The 24,748-nt window shown below is 34.6% G+C and overlaps 1 protein-coding gene across 2 annotated transcripts in view; it reads right to left on the bottom strand.

The window, feature by feature from the left end:
• SPATA6 (spermatogenesis associated 6) overlaps positions 1 to 24,748 on the bottom strand; it is a 140,734-nt gene that overhangs the window by 85,951 nt on the left and 30,035 nt on the right. For both annotated transcript variants that reach the window (XM_024739274.1, XM_024739275.1), the window contains exons 4-5: positions 6,731 to 6,772; positions 5,557 to 5,681 (exon numbers count right to left, since the gene is read on the bottom strand). In XM_024739274.1, the coding sequence (XP_024595042.1) occupies positions 5,557 to 5,681; positions 6,731 to 6,772 (167 nt within the window). The remainder of the gene's footprint in view (positions 1 to 5,556; positions 5,682 to 6,730; positions 6,773 to 24,748) is intronic.

Below are 24,748 nucleotides of genomic sequence, written 5' to 3' on the forward strand. Positions count from 1 at the left end.
TATAGATCAATGGAACAGGATAGAAAGCCCAGAAATAAACCCATGCACTCAAGGTCAATTAATCTATGACAAAGGAGGCAAAAATATACAATGGAGAAAAGAGTGTCTTCAATAAGTGGTGCTAGGAAAATTGGACAGCTACATGTAAAAGAATGAAATGATAACATTCTCTAACACCATATACAAAAATAAACTCAAAATGGATTAAAGACTTAAATGTAAGACCAGATACTGTAAAACTCCTATAGGAAAAACATAGGCAGAACACTCTTACATAAATCACAGCAATTATTTTTTTGGATCCATCTCCTAGAGTAATGGAAATAAAGGCAAAAATAAACAAATGGGACCCAATTAAACCTAAAAGCTTTTGTATGGCAAAGGAAACGATAAACAAATGAAAAGACAATGTACAGAATGGGATAAAACATTTGCAAACAATGTGACCAACAAGGGCTCATACAGCTCAATATAGCTCAATATCAAAAAACAAACAACTCCATCAAAAAATTGGCAGAAGACCTAACAGACTTAAACTGCCATCTGTATGTCATCCAAAGATGACATACAGATGGCCATCAGGCACATGAAAATATGCTCAACATGACTAATTATTAGAGAAATGCAAATCAAAACTACAATGAGGTATCACCTCACACTGGTCAGAACTCCCAAATTAGGAGTTCGGGATTAGCAGATACACACTACTATACATATAATAGATAAACAACAAGGACCTACTGTATAGCACACGGAACTATATTCAGTATCTTGTAATAACCTATAATGGAAAAGAATCTGAAATAGATATATGTATATATATGTAGATATATAACTAAATCACATTGCTGTACACCTGAAACTAACACAATGTTGTAAATCAACTATATTTCAATTATAAAAATTGTATGAAAAATATTTTTAATTTAAAATGTTTTAAATGTAAAAAATAAAGTAAAATAAAACCTATGTTTAATTAAATTATTTTCTGAGGCAACACATCTTGGATCTTTTGGAGATTTTAATAAAGGATTTTACAGTCACACCCCCTTGGTTTCACCATCAGACCAAAATTTCCTGAACATACCCTAGAATGATTTTTGCTCATAAGTCATTCCTTAATTTCAACATTATCTGCCATTGGGGAAGGCTGAGAATCCTCAAAAACAGTAAGTTCCAACTCCTTTTTGTGTTATTAACAGGCTTTCCTTTTGCTTCTCTCTCCCCTTATATTTTGCTATAAGCAGCAAAAAGAAACCAGACAGCCCCTCTAATACTCTGTCTGAAAGTCTTACAAAGACCACCCATTCCATCAGGTATTTTTTTCTATATCCCACATTCCAGCTAAACTTTACACCATTACATAACAAGGGCTCTTTTCTCCCCTAATTTCCAATAAAATTTGCCTCATTTTCTTCCAAACACTCATCTGACAGTTTCTTCAAGGCTCTTCAAGCTTTCATACACACTCCAGCAAAGCTGTCCCAGCTTCTGCCCTCTCCAGAGGCTTGAGTGTCCTCAAACATGGCAGTTGGCTTCCCCAGGAGTGAGTGATATAAGAGTGAGAGCAAGGAGGAAGCCACAGTGCATTTAATGACCTGGTTTCAAAAGTCTAAAACTATCACTTTACCACAGTGTATCTGTTAGAGTCACTAAGTAGAGTCCATACTTAAGAAACTCTGCCTTTGGAAGAGAGGAGTGTCAAATCATTTGTGGACATATTTTATAAGTACCACAGCCTGGACTGCAACTTATCACTTTACCTCTCCCCATATATTGCTGGTCATATAGTAAATACTCAGTGTTTTAGCCATTATTTTTAGATCTTTCAAAACCCATGTGTATCAACTGGGGTTTCAGGGAAACAGAACTAACAGAATATATACACAGAGAGATATTTATTTTAAGGAATTGGTACATGCAATTGTGAGAGTGACAAGTCCAAAATCCACAGGGAAAGCTGGCAGGCTGGAAACTCAGGCAAAGTTGATACTGTAGTCTTGAGTGTGAAATATGTAAGCAAGCCAGCAGGCTGGAAACAGGATTTCTATACTACGGTCTTGAGGCAGAATTCCTTATTCTTTTGGAAACTTCAGTTTTTGCTCTTCAGGTCTTCAATTAATTGGATGAGGTCTTACCTACATTATCAAGGGTAATCTCCTACACTTAAAGTCAAGTGATTGTAAATAGTAGTCAAATCTACACAATACCTTCAGAGTAACATCTAGCCCCAACCTAACCGAAATAAATTTAATCATCACACATCGGAAATGTCAGTTTCCTCTACGAAGTCTACAATAAGATGTAATTTATTCAATTCAACCAAGTCATTTAAGTACATACAAAGATCTGTGCTAAGAGGTAAGATCAAAGATGAGAAAGTCACAGATTCTGATTAATATCACTGCCACCAACAACAGGAGTTTTTCTCATGCGCTTCTAACTGAATCCACCACATTCAGCTGGCAAAGACACAATATTTGCCCCTATGATTGTGACACCAATTCCAATGTGTGGGTTTTCCAACACCACCAAGAAAAGTCTCTGCAACACCATTTGGGTGTCCTGAAATTTAACTCAGCTCTGACACTACCTGGAGATAGCGTCAGATCCCACAGGTTAAGGGCTCAGTTCCACAAGACTGCTCCTATCTGACTTCAGATGCTCATCACAAGTCCAGGTTGTCACCCACAGGCTACAAATAAGAGGTTCCCACGACCCCTTCCTTGGGTTCGATCAATTGGCCACAGCTGCTCAAAGAACTCAGGAGACAGTTTACTTAGTTTACCAGTTTATATAAAAGGATATGATGACATCCAGATGGAAGAGATGTCTAGGGTGAGATATGTGGGAAGCGGGGGGAAGTTTCTGTGCCCTCACCAGGTGAGCCACTCTCCCAGTATCTCCACGCGTTCACCAACATGGAAGCTCTCCAAACCCCATCCTTTGGGTTTTATAGCCGCTTCATTACACAGGCGTGACATTAAATCACTGGCCATTGGTGACTGAACTCAATCTCCAGCCCCTCTATTTCTCAGGGGTGGGGCTGAAAGTTCCAACCCTCTAATCACCTGGTTGGTTCCCCTGGCATCAAGCCCCCATCCTTAGGTTACCAAGGAGCTTTCCAAAAGTCTCCTCATTAACATAACAAAAGACACCTTTATAGCTCTTAAACACAGGAAATTCCAAAGGTTTTATGAGCTCTGTGCCAAGAATGGGGCAAGAAGACCAAATGTATGTTTCTTATTACAAATCACAGTATCACTGCCCAAAATTGATTCTGACCTCTCTGGTAGCAAAGCTACTAATTTTTGCAACTTGCCCCAGGCTTAGTGAAGCTACAATTCTCACTGGCTATGCAGGGTATGAGAGCTGTCCTAGGCAAGATGACCACATACTTCTGCCATTTTTACCCAAAGTTTTAGCAGCTATTCAAGCACGGATACTTCTTAATTTGTCTTAATTGTCTTAACTGCCGATCAGTTTCCAGTGCCCTAAAATTGCGGCTTGTGACAATTTTGTCCAGTTTTATACTTGTGTGGAGAGAGTAACTGACAGACACTTCACACCATCATCACCAGAAGTCTCACTTTTTTTTTTTTTTTTTTTTTTTTTGGCGGTACGCGGGCCTCTCACTGTTGTGGCCTCTCCCGTTGCGGAGCGCAGGCTCAGCAGCCATGGCTCACTGGCCCAGCCGCTCTGCGGCATGTGGGATCTTCCCGGACCGGGGCATGAACCCGTGTCCCCTGCATCAGCAGGCGGACTCTCAACCACTGCGCCACCAGGGAAGGCCCTCACTTTTTATATCGTTAAAAACAACAGGCCCAAAATTGAGTTGCTTACGCTAAGCCCCCTGTCACCAAACAGATTTAAATTAATTACAGTTTTGGCTCTCCCAGAAATGGAATTTTAAACCAGTCAATCAGGAATCGCCTGATTAGCACTCACTAGGTAATCCATCTGATTAGACCCTCTGCCATCCCCTAAATGAAGGGAATCTTGCAATAATCAATATACTTTTTGGCCTAGTATAATGTCCTTGTTCCTGCTCCCTTCTGGATATAAAAATCTTTCATTTTGCACAGCTCTTTGGAGCTTCTTTCTATCTGCTAGATCGGATGCTGCTTGAATCAAATCAATTTTTGCTCAAATAAACTCAAAATTTTTAATATGCCCCAATTTATCTTTTAAGAATATATATAGACTTTTTGCCTTAGTAATCCAAACCTTTTGATATATGTGAAAGTAACTCAAATTCAATAAGGAAAAATACCTGTTAATGGTCCATATTCTTATATTTATATTGCCGATTTGGTATAATACAGCATTTTAAATTACTTTTAAAAAAACTTTAACTTTAAAATCAGATTTTTTTTTTCATTGCAGGCTTCTAGAAAGTCCCTGAAACATTCTTGGAAGACTTTTTGGGCTAATGGACACTGAAAATATCCCAAAGGAGGTATACTTTAATAGATTTGCTAGTCAACTTTTATACTTTCAGCAAGCTGAAATTTGCTATTTCCTACAGGAAATACAGGAGAAGTTACTTAATTCACCATATTGGCTCATGTAGCACCCCAATTTCCTTACTGCTCTAATATCTCCTAAAGTTAGTGAAAAATATTTGTCCAAATAATTTCAACCTAGACAACTTTTACTTTTTTCTCTTTTGAAACAGCAGGGGCTTCACTCAGTCTCTCTAGGCAGAAGGCATTTTCAGGAATAAAAATATTATTAATTATCCAATAAAACTGAAGAAGTTGCAGGAAAAGGTGAGAGTTGGCTATCACTTAATGCAGCTTTCACTTTTAGGGGTATGAATACGTATTTCCATTACATAAACATGTAATAATTATTCTATCCAAACTCCTACTAATGTACATTTCGATTATTTCCATTTTTCATTATTATGAACAATGCTACAAACGAACATTCCTAAAAAGGCTTTTAGTATGCCAGACAGAATACATCTTAAAGCTATATACCTAGAAGGTCACAGGCTATGAGAATCTTGGCCTTCACTAGATAATCCTGAATTGTGGTTGTTCCAATTTACATGACATAGCAACATATACAGGCTTCCATTTTTCCATGCTTTTGACATTTGTCAGATTTATTACATTTTACCAATCTTATGGCTATAAAAATGAAATCATATGATTGTTTTAATTTGAATTTTCCTAAATGCTAATGGGATTGCACATGTTTTCAAATATTTATTGGCCATTCTTTTGGGAGAAAAATAAAGAGAAGAGAGACAAAGACAGAGGGACAGTGGGGAGGGGAGGAAAGGGGGAGAATAGGAGAGAAATCTGAAGAATATAAGGCAAAATAATGCTTGTTAATTTTGGAAGGTAGATGCGTGCATTTTGGTAAAGTATTTTCATTTAGATTTCAGTATGTTTAAAATAACATCATAATTTCATAAAGCAATTATGTTTTAAACTAAATTAAACTTTGAATTAGGTCTTCACATTTCAGATATTGAGGGCTATGTGTTGGTTTTTGACAATGATCCTGCAACACGATTTGATTCAGAAAATAGTAAGCACTTACGTGAAGGCCAGAAATCCTCCTCATGGTAGCCTGGCGGTTTGAGTCATGGTGCCCAGAAATTTGATTTGGACCCGGGAACATGAAATCTCGTGTATTCTCATCATATGTAGACAGTGTTTCACCCACTACAAGAAAGATACCCTATGATTCAAATTATAACAAAATATGCTACTTAGAAACAATATCATCAAGTACAAATATATAATGCCTGATGCCTTAATGAAATACCTGCTTCAGGGTCACGGACTTAATTTTTTTTCTATGAAAGGGAAATTAAAATAAAGTTATGTTAAACGAATTAACACACTTCCTTATTCAGAAATGTCATACATACTACTAATTCTCCCTCCCCCTTTTGTAGAAAGGGGATGTTCATGTAAACTTTTTAAGTACATATGAGTTCCTAGAAAAGAAAATCCTTATAAACATATCAAACTGACATAACATTTATACATATAAAACTTAATTACCATCCCCAGAATTTTTTTTTCTATCTTCCATTCTTTTCTACCTGCCATTATGAGATATTAGGTTACATATTGAAAAAAATATAGACATTTTATAGAATTTGTGGTTACCTGGATTAGGTATATATGTGATATTCAAACATTTTAGACTACTAGCTTTCAATAAAATATAGTTCTCTATTTCTCACATAAAATAAGGATTTAAGATAGAGTCTTCTATAATCATAGAAATCAATAATAAAAATAAAACTATCCTTCAGATTTTAACTCTACCTACTGCAGGGATCTGTACTGTTTATTAAGTAGGTACGGTTTTAATTCCCCTACATTCCCAATAACAGTCAGCACACAAAAACAAAGATAATGAACTACTTTATCAGCAAAAGCATATTGGTTTAGAAAAATCACAAAAACTTAAAGAAGTTAATTTTTATGAATGTCACAAAATATGCTAGGATCATATCGGGTTATTTCCCACTTTAAATTATGACTATTCAATTTTAGAACAATGTGTTCAAATATAATTTATGTCAATCTTTCTGTATATATTATTTTGGCCTACTGACATTTTACACATAGTAGACCAACGCTAGAGACTCAACATTGCTCTTAATTTGGGAAGAAGGGGAAAAGATGAGATTTTTTAAAAAGCATTTCATTGAAATGAGTTCACATGTCAATTACCTTATCAAAACACAATACAGTACCTGGTGGAACCAGCTGAATCAACTCAAACAATGCTGTATCATCTGAAAGTTTAAAGAAAAATTTCCATAAATAAACAAATTTATAATAAACTATAACTAATTACTTTACCACAGAAGTACCTAAAAGCCAAAGTAATTGCTCAGTAGACTACATATATGTTTATATCTTAGTATACTGTGTGTATTTTTTGGTTGCTATGTATCTTGTGGATTTATTAATCTCTGGTAGAAATTAATCTTTCTAGGTTTTTTTCTGATTTTTTTAAGACTTTATTTTTTTAGAGCAGTTTTATTTACGTTGACAACAAAATTGAGAGGGAGGTACGGAGATTTCCTCTATACCCCCTGCCCCCCAAAACATGCATAGCCTCCCCACTATCAACATCATTCACAGGAATGGTACATTTTTTACCAAGGATGAACCTACACTGACACATCATAATCACCCAAAGTCCACAGTTTACCTTAGGGTTCACTCTTGGTGATGTACATTCTGTGGGTTTAGACGAATGTATAATGACATTATCCATCTTTATAATATCATATAAAGTATTTTCACTGCCCTGCTCCTCTGTTCTCTGGTTATTTATCTCTCTCTTCCCCACAACCCACCCTCCGCCCACCACAATCACTGTCTTTTTATTGTCTCCAGAGTTTTGCTTTCTCCAGAATGTCATATACTTGAAATCATACAGTATATAACCTTTTCAGATTGGCTTCTTTCACTCAGTAATATGCATTTAAGGTTCCTCCATGTGTTTTTATGGCTTGATAGCTCATTTCTTTTAGGTGCTGAATAATATTCCATTGTCTGGTTATTCCACAGTTTATTTATCCATTTACCTACTGAAAGACATTGGTTGCTTCCAAGTTTTGGCAATTATGAACAGAGCTGCTATAAACATCCACGTGCAGGTTTTTGTGTAGACATAAATTTTCAACTCTTTGCATAAATACCAAAGAACAGTATTGTTGGATCATATGGAAAGAGTATGTTCAGTTTTGGAAGAAACCACCAAACTGCCTTCCAAAGTGGCTGTGCCATTTCTCATTCCTGCCAGCAATAAGTGAGAGCTCCTGTTGCTCAGCATCCTCACCAGCATTTGATTCTGCCACTGCTCCAGACTGTGGCAATTCTAGGAATGTACAGGTATCTCATTTTAATTTGCGTTTCCCTAGAGACATATGATGTGAAGTATCTTTTCGTGTGCTTATTTGCCATCTGTATATCTTCTTTGGTGAGGTGTCTGTTAAGGTCTTTAGCCCGTTTTTTAAAAGGGCTGTTTGTTTTCTTATGGTTGAATTTTAAGAGTTCTTTTCATATTTTAGATAACAGTCCTTTATCAGATGTGATTTTGCAAATACTTTTTTTCCAACCTGTGGCTGGTCTTCTAATTCTCTTGATTTTGTCTTTCATAGAGCGAAAGTTTTTAACTTAACTGCAATCCAGCTTATCAATTATTTTTTTCACAGTTTCTTTCAAAGACGACACTATGGTGTCTTTGGTGTTGTATCGAAAAAGGCATCACCATACCCAAGATCATCTAGGTTTTCTCCTATGCTATCTTCTAGGAGTTTTACAGTTTTGCATTTTCCAGTTAGGTCTATGATTCATTTAGAGTTAATTTTTGTGAAGGGTGTATGGTCTGTATCTGGATTCATTTTTTTTTTTTTTTTTGCATGTGGATGTCCAATTGTTCTAGCACCATTTACTGAAGAAACTATCTTTGTTCTATTGTATTGCCTTTGCTCCTTTGTCAAAGATCAGTTGACTATATTTATAGAGATATATTTCTGGGCTCTCTGTATATTTTTATAAAAATAAATTATGTCTATTTCTTAAGCAGAGTGGTGAGTACAGCTAGGTATATTACATAACTCACACTTTTAATATGTCTGAAGTACTTTATGATAAAGTTTTTAAATAAAATATAAATTATGCCCTTTCTACCTTCTAAGAACCCATGAATATAATCCTTTCCTTTCTTTAAATTCTGCTATTTTCATCCAAGGGAAATCTCAGTCATTTAACCCAATACTTATATGTTCAGTTTTTGAGGAAATATTAAATATTCCTTGTAGCTTATCATTCGGATCTGTAATAAGAAAAAAAACTGATAACAGTCCTATTCCTCAAGCACCTGACATTGTGTTGAAAAGGCAAACATTAAATGAAATAAAGACACAAATAAATAGATAATTATAAACTACAAGTACAATAAAGGCATTCAGGTAGTGCTATAAGAGAGTATAACAAGATAATCTTGTCAGGGAGTCAGTGAAGGCTGAGGAGGAGCTCTTCAGGACTTGACCCATAGCATGAATAGGTGTAAACTAGGAGTTAGGGGGGTGGGAAACTAGAGGTTTTCAAGCAGGAGGAACAGGATGTATGAAGGCTGTAAATGGAACATAGCAGGGTAATCTGAGAGATTAGAAGGTTCAAAAACAAACCTCCTGCTAAAATTGACTTGAAAAGGTAGATAACTAAAAAATCTGCTGGAAGGCAAGAGAAACCTAACAAGGTAGTAAAAAAATTACAAGTCTGAAACTCAGTATATGAAGTAAACACAGGACTTCCCTGTGACGCAGTGGTTAAGAATCTGCCTGCCAATGCAGGGGACAAGGGTTCGATCCCTGGTCTGGGAAGATCCTACATGCCACGGGGCAACTAAGCCCATGAGCCACAACTACTGAGTCCATGTACCGCAACTACTGAAGCCCGCACACTGTAGGGCCCACATGCCACAACTACTGAGCCTGTGTGCTGCAACTACTGAAGCCCATGTGCCCAGAGCCCATGCTCCGCAACAAGAGAAGCCACTGCAATGAGAAGCCCGTGCACCGCAATGAAGAGTAGCCCCTGCTCACCACAACTAGAGAAAGCCCACACGCAGCAACGAAGACCAAACGCAGCCAAAAATATATATATAAAATTTTTAAAAATTATCTGTATTATTTTAAAAAACAGAAGTAAACACAGAGAGATAAGCCTGGTATTTGAGGTTACTTTTCCTTTTGGGTATCTGACAGTTCTGACAGAGGTAGCTAAGAGGCTAAGAAGCTGAGTACAGCTTTTGATAAGCTCATACAAAAATTGGAGTATCATGACCTTGGGAAGAGATGAGAAGGGAGGTCTGCAGGTAAGAGAAAATGGCCTGATAAAATGGCTAGGCTATAGGACTGAATCTTGAAAAGGTAAACCAACTCAAAAAGACACACGCACCCCAATGTTCATTACAACACTATTTACAATAGCCAGGACATGGAAGCAACCTAAATATCCAGTGACAGAGGAATGGATAAAGAAGATGTGCTACATATATACAATGGAATATTAGCCATAAAAAGGAATGAAATTGGGTCATTTGTAGAGACATGGATGGACCTAGAGACTGTCATACAGAGTGAAGTAAGTCAGAAAGAGAAAAACAAATATCATATATTAATGCATATATGTGGAATCTGAAAAAATTGGTATAGACAACCTTATTTACAAAGCAGAAATAGAGACACAGACGTAGAGAACAAACATGTGGATACCAAGGGAGAAAGGGGGATGTGGGATGAATTGGGAGATTGGGATTGACATATATACACTATTGACACTATGTATAAAATAGATAACTAATATGAACCTACTGTATGGCACAGGGAACTCTACTCAGTGCTCTATGGTGACCTAAATGAGAAGGAAATCCAAAAGAGAGAGGAAATATGTATACATATAGGTGATCCACTTTGCTGTATAGTATAAACTAACACAATATTGTAAAGCAACTATACTCTAATTAAAAAAAAGTTTTAAAAAAGAGAGTAAACTAAAAATAGATAACCAATGCTATATACTGAATATCTGTATCCCCTCAAAATTCATATGTTGAAATCATAACCCCCAATGTGATATTCAGAGTTAGGGCTTTTTGGCGGTTATTAGGGCAAAGCCTTCATTGAAGAGATTAGTGCCCATTAGTGCCACTGGTGCCCAAAAGACCCCAGATAACTTCCTTGCCCTTTCTGCCACATGAGAACACAAAGAGACAATGGCATTCTATGAACAGAAAGGGGACCCTCACCAGACACCAAATCTGCTGGCTCCTTGATCTGGGATTTCCCAGCCTTCAGAAGTATGAGAAATAAAATTCTATTATTTATAAGCCACCCAGTCTATGGTATTTTGTTATACCAGCCCAAATGTACTAAGACAGCAAACTAAGAACTTAGGCTTAAATCTGAATCATCCCAAATCCTGTCTAAATTAAGTTGATCCAGAATTGCTAGTGCCCTCTAGAAACAATAATAAATCTTGTCTGAAGGAAAATATCTTCATCTTCATCTAAGGTTTCAAATTATTTCTAAAATTCTTACATACAAAATCTGACATTTAATGAAAATCGACCAGGTATATAGGAAAAAAAGACCACTGGGATCAAAACACAAGAAAAATACAGGAAATAAAAACAGATCAACAGGGCTTCCCTGGTGGCGCAGTGGTTGAGAGCCTGCCTGCCGATGCAGCGGACACAGGTTCGTGCCCTGGTCCGGGAAAATCCCACATGCCGCGGAGTCACCGGGCCCGTGAGCCATGGCCACTGAGCCTGCGCATCCGGAGCCTGTGCTCCGCAACGGGAGAGGCCACAACAGTGAGAGGCCCATGGATCGCCAAAACAAAAACAAAAACAAAAACAAAAACATATCAACAAGAGATCCAGAAAAATTAGTTATCAGACTGCAACTTAAAATATGCTTAATATGCTCAAGAAAATAAAATATAAGATTGAGAATGTCAGCAGAGAGCTAGAAACTGTTACAAAGAACCAAGTGGAAATTGTTTAGCTAAAAAATAACCAAAAATTAACCACAACGAACAGATTTACCAGCAGATTACAAATGACCCAAGAGAGAATTATGGACTTGGAAGAAAAAAATAAATACCTTGAGAGAGGCACAGAAAGCCCAAAGGTTGGAGTAACAAAAAAAAGAAAAAAAAAAAAAAAAAAGGATAGAGTAAGAGGATCTAACAATGTGCAATTGGTTTTGTAAAAGGAGAGAAGAGAAAAGGGCAAAAGAAATATTTGAAAAGTTAATATCTCAGAGTTTATCTGAAGAAAGATACAAACACCAAGCAGAACAAATTTTTAAAACACACACACACACAGAGTTGGGCACATCAAAGTAAAACTACAGGAAAACAAAGACGTAAGAGAATATGTTAAAAGAAGCCAAGAGAATATGTTAAAAGAAGCCAGCAGAAAATGACAAAATACCTTCAAAGAAGTAACAATAAAATTAACAGATGATTTCTCAACAGAAACTAAGGGAGCAAAAAGACAGTGGAATAGTATTTTCTAAGGGCTGGAAGACAGTCATACCAATATTCAGCAAAAATATACTTCAAAAAAAGTAAAGACATTTTCAGATAAATAAAAATCAAGATATCTATCATCAAAAGACTATAAGAAAGGAATTATGAAAGGATATTCTTCAGAAAGACACAATAAACTGAGAAGCTCAAAAAATGAAAGGAAATAAAGAGCAACCAAAAAGGCAAAATACAGTTGTAAAGTGAAATGAATGATGCCTATACAATAATAGCAATAATATTCTGTGTAGTCTCATTGCACACTAAGTTAAAATGCATAACAAAAAATAACATATAATCTAGAAGTTAAGTAGCTGTAGGTTCTTCATTGTCCTAGAAGAGGTTAAAATAAAAATATGTACACAACTCTGAAAACTCAAGCATGCATGCTGTAATCTCTATACTAACCACGAAAAAAACAAAATAGTTAAAGAACATGGACCCTCAAGCTAATAGAAGTGTAGAAATGAAAAAGCAAAAAATAGTTAATTCAAAGAAAAGTAGAGGACTTCTCTGGTGGTCCAGTGGCTAAGACTCCGTGCTTGGGTTCTTTCCCTAGTCAGGGAACTAAATCCCACATGCTGCAACTAAGAGTTTGCATGCCACAACTGAAGATCCCACATGCTGCAACTAAGGATCACGAGTGCCACAACTAAGACCTGGCGCAGCCAAGTAAATAAATAAATATTTTTTAAAAACTATTAAAAAAAAGAAAAGTAGAAAAAGAAAAGCACTAATATTCAACAATCCAAACAAATAAAAAGTAGATATCAATATGGTAGATTTACACCAAAATATATCAGTAAAAACATTTTTTTAATTTAATGTTTTTAGATAATGAGGATTCACAACAAATTGTCAGAATACAGAGATCTCATATACCCTTTATGCAGCTTCCCCCAGTGGTAACACCTTGCAAAACTATAATAAAATATATCACAACCACTGTGACACTGATACAATCTACTTATTTTATCCAGATTAAAAGTTTTAATTGTACTCATTTGTATGTGAAAGTGTATGTCTATATTTAGTTCTATACACTTTTATCACGAGTGTAGGTTTGTGTATTCACCACCACAGCCAGGATACAGAATAGCTCCACCACCACATGATCTCTTATGTTGCCCTTTTGTAACCACATCCACCTCCCTCCCCAACCCATCCCTAATCCCTGATAACCACTAATCCCTATAATTATATTGTGCATTTTTAGAAATACTCTAAATGGTCCAATTAAAAGACAGATTAGATTAGAACAAAACAAAACAAAACAAAAACCTCTCTCCAAGTACCACTCATAAGATACATGTAAAATGTAAGAATACAGAAAAACAGAAAACAAAAATATAGACAAATATATAACATGTGACAACTAAAAGAAAGCTGGTTTGGCTATACTATAAAAGATAAAGTCATCATTAAAGCAAAAGCATCAAAATAATAAAAGGTTCAATTCACCAGTTGATAAATGCCTGGCAAGACTGGTCAAGAGAAAAGACACAAATTACTAATATCAGGAATGAAAAGAAAGACATAGAGATATTTTAAAATCCTAAGGCATTACGAATAATTTCATGCTACAAATGTATTGAATGTGTCTTATCTGAATCACTGTCAAACAAAATATGATTAAACAATTATAGAACCATTGGGGAAATGTGAACTGAGTGGATATTTGATGATAGTAAGAAACTGTTAATTTTTAGGTGTTCCTTTATTTTAATATCCATATCTATAAATGAAAGGATATATGATATGACATTTACTTAAAAATAATCTGATATATTAAAAAAATCAAGTTCCTACAAAAAGGAAACTTAAAACTTATGCAGGTATAGAAAAAACTGAATAGTTGTGTACATATGTGTGTATATACAGATATATGTGTAGATGCACACACACATACACAAGCCATTATTTAAAACCTTACAACAAAGAAAACACTAAGACAGATGACTTCATTGGTGAATTTTCAAACTTTTAAGGAAGAAAATAATGCTGATTACATGCATACTCTTTTGCAGACCAGTAAAAGAAGGAACACTTCTCAACTTACTTTATAAACCCAGCAAAATCTTGATACTAAAACCTGACAAGAACCTTACAAGAAAGGAAAATGACAGGCAATCTATTTCATAAACAGAAATGTAAAAATCCTATATAAAACATTATCTAATCAAATCTATCAATATATTAATATGGTTTAATATTCAAAACTAAAGCAACATAATTCACCACCTGAACAGAATAAAGAAGTATTTCATAAAAGTTAATAATCATTCATTTTCAAATAAAAATCTTAGCAAACTAGAAATAGAAAAGAACTTTTATAATCTAATAAAGGCTATCTACCAAAAACCTAAAACAACCATCATACCAAGTGATGAAATGTTGAAGCTGTCTCTCTGAGATCAGGAATGAGACATTCACTTCATTCACTGCTATCACTACTATCATTCACTTCAACATTTTATTGGAGTTCTAAACCACTGAAAGCATAATAGAGCAATAAAAAGAAATAAAAGATATAACTAAAACAAAAGAGAAACTATAATTCTATCATTTACAATGTGATTGTGTACATAAAAAGTCCAAAGGAATCTAAAGACATTTTTTTAAATCAATACATATAGCAAGGTTGCTGGAAACAAGGTAAATATGTCAAATAATGTATTTTTTTACATATCAGCAACAGTTAGAAATGACATTATAATCTTGTTTAAAAGTGTGAAATACCTAGAAAAATAATGAATTAAAGATATTAAAGACTGCTACACAAAAGAAAAAAATTAACAGAGGAATATACATGCTTGAGAGACATCAACCAATCATAATGTATGGACCTTACCTTTATCCCAATTCAAACAAAAGACTTATTTTTTAAGTTATAAGATAGCTGAGGAAATGTGAACTGAATTGATATTTAATATTAAAAAGTTGTTCATTTTTAGGTATGGTATGGTACTGTTCCTATATTTTAGATATTGATATCTAATAGATAAAAGCATATGATGTCTGAGAGTTGCTTCAAAATAATCTGGAAAAGCATGATGAAGTAGAGAGATATAGTTAAAACAACATTAGCCATGAGTTGATAATTATTGAGCTGAGTGATGAGTACGAGGGGGTTCATTATTCTCTTTTAGTGTCCACTTTGTATATTTATAAAATTTTCTCTAAAAATGTTTTTTAATGTTTAGATGTTTTTTAATGTTTTTTAATGATTAGAGAAAGTTGTGTGCGTGTGCTCTGATAGCATCACCGTGAGAGCTCCCATTATGCTGTTTTTTGTTAAAGTTCTCTTCTGCCTTTTCCATCAGAAATTCTAAAATAAGAGACACACATTCTACATGTTCAACTTCACATTCCTCCTTCAAATGGTATCTAGTTATCTAAATAAAATCAGTTTAAAATTGTCAGAATTCCTCCATAATTCCTATAATTTGTAAACTGAACATATATTAATTTTTCTTTAAAAAACAACAATAAAAGTTTTAAAAAGAGGATAGTAGAAGCACTAGGCTCTTACCAAGAAGTTAATCCTCTCCTTTTAGTCTCATGGCATCTGATGTTGTCAACTGCTCATCCTCCTTCTCACTACAATCTCTTAACTTCAAGGTCCCTACCACTTTTTCACCGAAGATAAAACAAGCTTATCTTCCTCTCAAACCTAAGACTTGAAATAATTTTGAAAAACATCCACCCATGTGAATGTTGTATCCAACAGTTCTCTGACCTCCTCAAATCCAGTGCACATATACAAGGATTCTGATTATTTATTTACATGTCTGATCCTTATTTTATTAAGATGGATACTCATTTGAACAAACGGCCTATATTTTATTCACTTCTGAATCCCCTATATCCTCTCACAGTGACTGAATCTGCACAGGCAATCAAAAAGTTTAAAAAAACAAATTTTATCATAAGCCAGTGGATAAGCAACTTTTGTTTTGGAAGACTTTTCTATCACCCCTTGAATCACACAGCATATTCCATGAATACATCATGCTGTTTCTCATCCTATTATCAATAAACGGAAGAACAGAAAAGAACTAATGCTAAAGATGATACTGAAATAAGAGACTGGCACTTAAGAAACTTGGTCTATTGCACTTACAATAATTATAATATCTGACCACAAAGTAAAACCCTATCCTTTAGAAAATATCTGAACATAAAATTTTATTAGAAATCAAACAAATTAAACAAACAGGATAAACATACTAACACTATATTCTTTCTGATGTCACTTATTCTGTAATCTCAACTATTTGAAAAACGTTATTACACAGTAGAAAACTACATTTTTTAAAAAAGGATATGGGTAGTCAAAATAATAGTATTTACTACCATTTAGAGAACATCTTCTGTGTGTCAGAAGATGTTCTCTAAATGGTATTCCTATGAGCTTCAAACAAATCCCTAAAACAACCCTAACAAGCCATTATTTCCATTTTACAGATAAGAAATAGAGACTAACGGTTAAGGTTACCAAACATAAATTCCTGAGCTGAGATCTGAGCTCAGCCTGCACTGTTTTCATTAACAATTCTACTAGAACTAGAAAGCAGTAATTTACAAAATATACAGTGAAGTAAGGAAGTTATATTTTGAATGAGGAGTAGAATAAAGAGATAGGATAGTAGCTAAATGAGGGTGAGGATGAAGACAGGAAGTATCTTTTAAAGATGTAAACATACAACATAACATACAGTGTGAGGGTTAGCAAGAGAGACATTGCAAACACAGAGGGAAAAAAATCTAATGGTCAAGATACTAGAGATGGCACGAGGAGATGAATAAGAGGGACAAGTAGAATAATCTTGAGCAGAATGCAGAAACCTCATCCTCCAGGACCAGGAGAAAGGGGATAAGAATGAGAAACAATGTAGATGACTTTTAGGACAGGGGAGGAGTAAACTGAAGTGATTCACTAACATGGCCTCAATTTTAGTCAGTGAAGTAGGAAGTAGTCATCTGTTCATCTTAAGAAGGCTGGAGTTTAAACAGAGACATCTAATAAGAGAAATGAATATGTTTAAAATATCTACAAGATAAATTAAAAAGGAAGTTCTCCAAGAAGTAAAGGACTGAAAGGTAGCACTGAGAAATAACTTGTGTTAGCATCAATCTGAAGGTTATGAAAGCCCATCAGCAATACCAAATTAACCTAGTATAAAAAGCCAGGAAGGCAAGTTGTTGCACTGACCCGCGAATGGACATTTATTAAGAATCTCCGGGGGGGACCTTGAAGATGGCGGAACAGTAAGACGCGGAGATCGCCTTCCTCCCCACGGATACACCAGAAATACATCCACACGTGGAACAACTCCTACAGAACTCCTACTGAAGGCTGGCAGAAGACCACGGTATGTCAGCTTTGATGTAATATCTGACATAATGAAATAAATAAGTTAAAGTAAGATACAGAAAGTTTCAAATGTTTTTACCAACACAAAAAGGATATACCTTTTTAAGCAACCATGTCATGATTATATTTGATTCCTATCCCAGATGCTCAGGGAAAACGTCAATAAATTCCAAGAAGCAGTAATATTATAGGCTACATGCTCTGACTGAAAGACAAATTAACAATATTTTTTAATATTTAAACTAATCATGGATAAATATTTGAAATACACTGAAAAGACATTAGCAGTCTTCAGTATGAAGGTTCAGCAAAATGACTGGATACACAATAAATATTTTTATTACTTTCTTGTGTATCAACCATAAACAAAGGGAAAAAAGGAAAATTAGGTGAAGAACCTTATTCTCTAAAGCCACAAAATATATAACAGTTAGAAATAAACATAATAAATGTATGGCAAGTATACGTATACACAGATACACAGACACACACACACACACTCACACACATACCCCAAAACCTTGGTAATATGTTGAAAGAAAGCATAACTTTAGTAAATCAGTATACATCACCTATCTACATGGGAAGAATGAATAATGTAAAAATGCCAATTCTCCCAAAATATAATTAAAGTTAAAATTCAAAGAGGTTTATCTTAGACCTTAAAAAATGATTTTAAGTTCATCTAGAAAAATAAACATGTAGGAATATAAATGTGTGTTTATTAAATGAAAAGAACATGGATTATATAAAGCTGTAATAATTAACTGTGCACTACTTGCCCAAATACAGATACTTAGAAAAATTAAACAGATATAATGGGGGGGAACAAATGGGAGAGTACAGAGACAGGTTGAGAGGGTAGAAAGGATATTAAGGGGGAACAGATTTCTGCCTCAGATAATGGCAATTTACATAAAGCAGACCAATCATCTTATTAGGAAGACTAAGAAAATCAGGTCAAGTTATTTTTTAAAATCCACTTGAAGGCACAGAGAAGATAATACGGCAGTGAAGAATTACAGGGCCAAGTTCTAGGAGAAGAAAGAAAAGCCAGGGAGATGAGCCAAACATTGGAGCTGCTTTCTCCCCAAGGGCATCTGCTAATTCCAGAAATGGCAAATGAAGGATTGATAAACTTAGCTGAGATTTTGATGGTCTCACAGACCTAAAAGCAAAATATCACTACAGGGGCTATACCAAGAAGGACAGGTCTTCATAAATTCTCCACAGTTTGGATAGAGCCTGTAAAAGACAACATCATAGGAATAAGGATGAACTGGAAATACCCTGGTGTTGTACACGGATTGAAACCCAGCGTCAAATCATCTTAATCTCTGACATTAGATTGACATGATTGAGGATTCTTAGTATCACTAGCAGCCTACAGAAGGGAAATAAAAGTCAAACATAAAGCCTACCTGGAGAATGACAGCATGATGTTATGCCTCCAATTACTTCTATATTTTTCACATACAATGTTCAGTACTCAAAAGGAATTGTACAATTATTTTTAGGGAACTGTTCAGCAGTATCAACAAAAGCTAAGTATACACCTATTCTATGACTCAGAAATTCCACTCCAAGAGAACTAGTATAAATGTTTACCAAAAGATATTTATAAGAATATTCATAATAAGCCAAGACTAAAAACCATCCTCATTAAGAAGAAATGAATAAATTACAGTACATTGATATAATGGAATACTAAAGAGCAATAAAAAAGAATGAACTACTGAAATACAACAACATAGGTGACTCTCACAGACATTTGGCTGAGTGAAAAAAAAGCCATATTCAAAGGAATACATATTTATGATTTAATTTATATGAATTCCAAAACCAGACAAAAGTAATCAATGCTGACAAAAGTCAGAATAGTGATTATCTTGAGGGGGGTGTGACTGGTAGAGGCACAAGGAAACCTTTTTGGATGCTGGAAATGTTCTCTATCTTGATGAATGGTGCTTATGGATGTACACAAATGTGAATAATCATTGAAGGGTACACTAAGGATTAAAATTAGTATACTTTAGACACTAAGAACAGCTAAGAAAATCTTCAAAAAGAATAAACCTGGGATAAACAACAAAGTCCTAACATACAGCACAGGGAACTATGTTCAATATCTTGTGATAAACCACAATGGAAAAGAATATTTAAAATAAGAATGTATATATGTGTATAACTGAGTCCCTCTGCTGTACAGCAGAGATTGGCACACCAATGTAAATCAACTATACTTCAATTAAAAAATAATAAATAAGTAAAAGTGAAAAAAAAAGGAATAAACCTGGAGGGCTTAAACTACCAGATACCAAAACTGAAGCTCCAGTAATTAAGAAAGCATAATATTTATGCAAGAACCATGAAACAAAATAGAAGATCAATTTTTAAAAATCCACATGTATGTAGGCACTTAATTTGTGATAAAGTAAACATTACAGAGCAATGGGAATAAAAGTTTCTTCACCAAATGGTATTGCTCAATTAGATATACATAAAATAAAAATAAAATATTATCCCTTCTTCATACCATATATAAAAATAAGAGCCAAGGGGACTGTAAATCTGAATGTATATGGTAAAGAAATAAGGTTTCTAGAAAATTATATAGAATATCTTCATAACTTGGGGTAGGGAAAAAAAATTCTTTAACATGACCCAAGAAAAGCACTAAACATAAAGGAAAGATTAATAAATCAAACTACATTATTAAGTCAGACTATATTAAAAATAAACTTGTTCACCAAAAGAACAAGAATCACTAATGGATTAAAAATGCAAGCCACAGAGTGAGAAGCTACTTGCAACACATATAACTGACATAAAGCTTATTAACTAGAAAATATAGAGAAGTCCTACAAATTAGTAAGAAAGTAATAAACAACCCAAAGGAGAAATGAGCAAAAGACAAGCATTTCACACACAAATACAAAAAGATGTCCAAAAACGATGGTGTCATTTATCGTCACGGAAATGCAAAATGAAACCGCTGTTCACTCACCATAATGACTAAAATGAAAAAGTCTGGCAATGCCAGGAGTTGGCAAGAGAGAACAGAACTAGAGGTTCTGTTCTAGAGGTTCTGTGGAGAACAGAACTTTCATCAATGGCAGCGTGTATATTGGTAGAGAAACACTGGAAAACTGTCTGGCATTGTCTACTCATACTGACCCTAAGACTCAGCAATTCCACTTCTATGTATATACCAAATAGGTGTGCATGCTCAAGAACATCAAGGCATGTAATCTAGAATGTTCATAGCAACTTTATTCATAACAGCAAAAACTAGAAATAACCTAAATGCCCACTAATATCTGTAAATAACAGAATAAGTGAATTGGAGTAGAGTCACATAATGAAGATACTATATAGCAATAAAGATAAATGAATTAGTTATCAAAACACAAATCAGTTTCTCAGCAAAATGCTGAGCAAAAGAAGCCAGGAACAAAAGAATTTGCACATTACAATTCCATTTATTTAGTGTTCAAAAACAGGCAAAACTAAATGACAATATTAGACGTTAAAATGGAAATTCCTTTGTGGAACACAGAGGAAATAGAGATTAGGAGGTGGTATAAGGAAGGCTTTCTGAAGTTTTGGCAATGTTCTAATTCTTGACCTAGGTTGTAGTTACACGGGTATTCACACTGTAATATTTCAGTGAGCTACAAATGAGTGCTTCCAGTTAGAGATAGTAGGTTAAATGTATGCATTAGCTTTTGTTCCCTTCTGAGCCCTCACTAAAAGGATAAAAGGATTAAACACACACACATACCAGGTCACAATGACAAAACTAAAGAGAAAACAGTTTGAACAAAAATGGTAACTGAGTTAACAGCCTGGAGAAAGAATCTTAAGCCAATAGAGAGGAAAGCTTAGAAGCAAACCATTTTATACTAAGGAACTCCTAAGAGACGTAGCAATTGGTGGTGCTAGGTACCTCTGGAAACGACAGAATCAGTGGGGTTAAAAACCCGAGTAATAATTGAAAGTTGAAGAAGCAGTCAAACCCCAGATCCTTCTTCCAATTTACACCACTAGGAAACTGCCCTTCCCCATTCCCAGACAGGTGACTGGAAGTTATTCTCTAGAGAGTTGGCTAGGGGGGGGAATGGAAATTTATTTGGGAAAGGAGAAGAAGAAGGAGAGGGAAGAAGAGGGTTAGGAGGAAGAGAAAGAGACGGAGAAGTAATAGTACTAGTAGTTGTCTTCACTGGAATGGAAACAGCAGGTACAACTGACAGCAGGGGTAATACTATATGAAAACAGGTAGATTAAGAGTCTGGGCTATACAATGAGATTTTACTACAGCTTCTTCCACTACAAGGTTCTATAAACAGGTCGCCAAGTATATAGCCTCTAGGAGAAATATGTGAATGATTATTTCACTGAATATGACCAGCTGAAGAGAAAAGATATAAAAAGATAGTGACATAATTTCCAATAAAGTGACCCAGAGAAGTCACCTACAATAAAGTACACATTGACAATCTGCATCCAGGAGGAACCCCAACAGACTTAGCAATTAGTGGTACCAGGCACCTCTGGCACATAACTTCCAACAGCATTTCAGTCTTCTATTCTTAAATATGAATAGATGGCCAATAATTTGATGAAATATGAAAGGCAGAATATGAAAGGCAGAAGCAAAAACACAAAATAAAAGCGAAGACTAGAATTTTCAAGTCTCTCCAAACCTCCTTCCAGAAAAACATATGCAGCAATTACACAGCAGAAAACTACAGACATTTACAATAAAATAAATGACAAGATATCTCCACAAACCCTAAGATAAAGCAGATGATGACAAACTACGAACAACCACAAAACCTGTGAGGTATCAGCATCTATCTATGCAGGAGAAGCAGAAGAAAGTAAGGGAGTACCTAAAGGACCTGGGAAGAGTCACTCTAAATACCCAACTGGTACTCAGTAGGAAGAAGTAGATCAATCTGAGAAAAGCAGTTGAAATTGGAGGGGTGTTTGCCCATTCCAATAGCAGGTGAGTTCAAAAGAGTACAATAAGGTCCAAAGGTGGTAAAGTAGTCTGGTAGCCTGTAAGAACTATAGAAACTGAACACCCAGGGTTCCTGGACAGGATGGAGCACAAGAAACCAAGAAAAACGGTAGAGAACAGAATACAAAATAAACAGGATAAAAATGTAGAAAGAGAAAACGCAGAAAAAGAAACAACAGCAGAAAAAAACTTCAAAAGTAGAATGGAACAAAGGCAGAAAATTCCAGAAAGCAAGCCACCATACTTTGAACACTATATAAGGGAACTTGGTGAAGCTATAAAAAAATTATCCTAAATCACGCTTCCTTCTAAGAATTCACGGGAAAAAATCTAAATTAAGAATGAGCAAAGAAAAGGATCACAGTCAAACACATACCAAGTTCTTGTTTAAAAGATAATAATAGTGAGCAAAAGAAAAAAGTTCCTACAGTGAAAGCATCCAAAAGACATGCTTTCAAAATAAATAAAAACTATAATCTACTACTTGAAAATTAAGGAAGTAATACAAGATATTAAGCAACTACATAAATAAAATTTAGAAAAACACAGAAGAAAGATGGTAATAACTTAGGAAAGAAGCAGAAATAGAGAAGGAAGTTGTTTCAGAAACGAAGATTAAACTAAAACAAAAGCAAATAATCACAACAGATAGTATCTTAAAAGAAATAAAAGAACAAAAAGTTGTTTTAATCAAAAAGAAACAAAAAGATTTTAAAATACGAGTAAAAATAACAAATACTAAACATGCAAAAAAAAATCCAACATAGACCCTGATGGAAAACACTAAGGCAAAGAAAGAAAATAAATATTAAATTATATATATAGTTCATGAAACTTTACAGAAATGAAAAAAGATTACAAACTACAAATGAAGGAGAATGCACTGTACCTAAGAGTACCAAGCCATAAAAAGCAACTTCAGGACACATTCTAGTAACATTACTACACTTTAAAAATAAATTAAAAAGTTTTAGGCCTCTAGGCAAAATAACAAAAATGATTCATAAGTGAAAGAACATTAAACTGTGAGAAAATAATGTAAATACCTGAGGGAGAATTCGGGTTAAGTTAAGCAAAAACAAAAAAACTAAAACTATAAAACTAAGCAAAGGAAAGTAATTATTAGTTCAAGTGAAAACAAAATCCTTGCAGAAAAAGTATGATAGTATATATACCACATGGTTCAGCCATAATACTTTTTACATGATCTTAACAATATAATCTAAAATTATGATATAACTGTATTAAGAGAAGAGAAAGACAGAAAATGGGCATGTATATATTTTGAGAGCAAAGAGAGAACATATGAAAACTATTTAAATCCTCATTTTTCATAAGGGAAAGTAGAAATAATGTCCAATATTTAAAAATCAAACGTTTCAAATGCAGTATAAGCATGTTGGAGACAATGGAGGTGAATACAAAGAAAAACAATTAAAAAAAAAAAAAAAGCAGTCCTTAGGGGAGTAGGAAATGATGGAGGATAGGGATGTTATAGGACTGCTGTTTGCAATCAGCTCTGTAGACTATATGTAACTCTGCTATGAAGAAAATTAAAATAATTCTATAACCAATTAAAAATATAATTTCAATATAATTAAAAACCAGACTTAAGGTAAGACATTAATATTTACATATATGCATATGTATGTATGTACACACCTTGCCTGAGAGCAAGTCCTACAGAATAATAAAATTAATTGCCTGGTAGTTCTCTGGGTGAAAAGTTCAAACACCATGTGCACAATGTGCTTACCCTTTCCAGTCTCAAGAACTTGCCTTGCTTTGACACTGCAAATTCAGTACTTGTAAATTGGACAGAAGAAAAAGTTCCACTTTCTTTTCAAATAAATAAATATTAAAAACAAAAACCATTTCATAAAGGAAAGTAAAAGGTTAAAAATAAAGCCAAAGAAGGGAATAGCCCTTTTATAAGGGATATAAGTAAAACAAAAGTACCCCACACTAGCCAGAATCATTCTGGAAGGGGCCAAACACAAGCAGAATATAGCCAATAAAACGTCAATCAAAATATTACATGAGTGTTTAGTATTGCCAGGTATTATTTCTGTGAACAAATTACAGTGAAGAAAAATAAACACAGCTGTTAACAAAATATATTTCCAAATATAGTTTTTAATTCCAATAAGTTTGCTAAAGGTATCAGTGGTCTCAGAAGTATCAGTGATCTCCGTCCGGAGCCTGTGCTCCGCAACGGGAGAGGCCACAACAGTGAGAGGCCCGTGTACAGCAAAA

Source organism: Neophocaena asiaeorientalis, unplaced genomic scaffold, assembly GCF_003031525.2.
Source record: "Neophocaena asiaeorientalis asiaeorientalis breed wild unplaced genomic scaffold, Neophocaena_asiaeorientalis_V1.1 scaffold138, whole genome shotgun sequence".
NCBI lineage: Eukaryota > Metazoa > Chordata > Mammalia > Artiodactyla > Phocoenidae > Neophocaena > Neophocaena asiaeorientalis.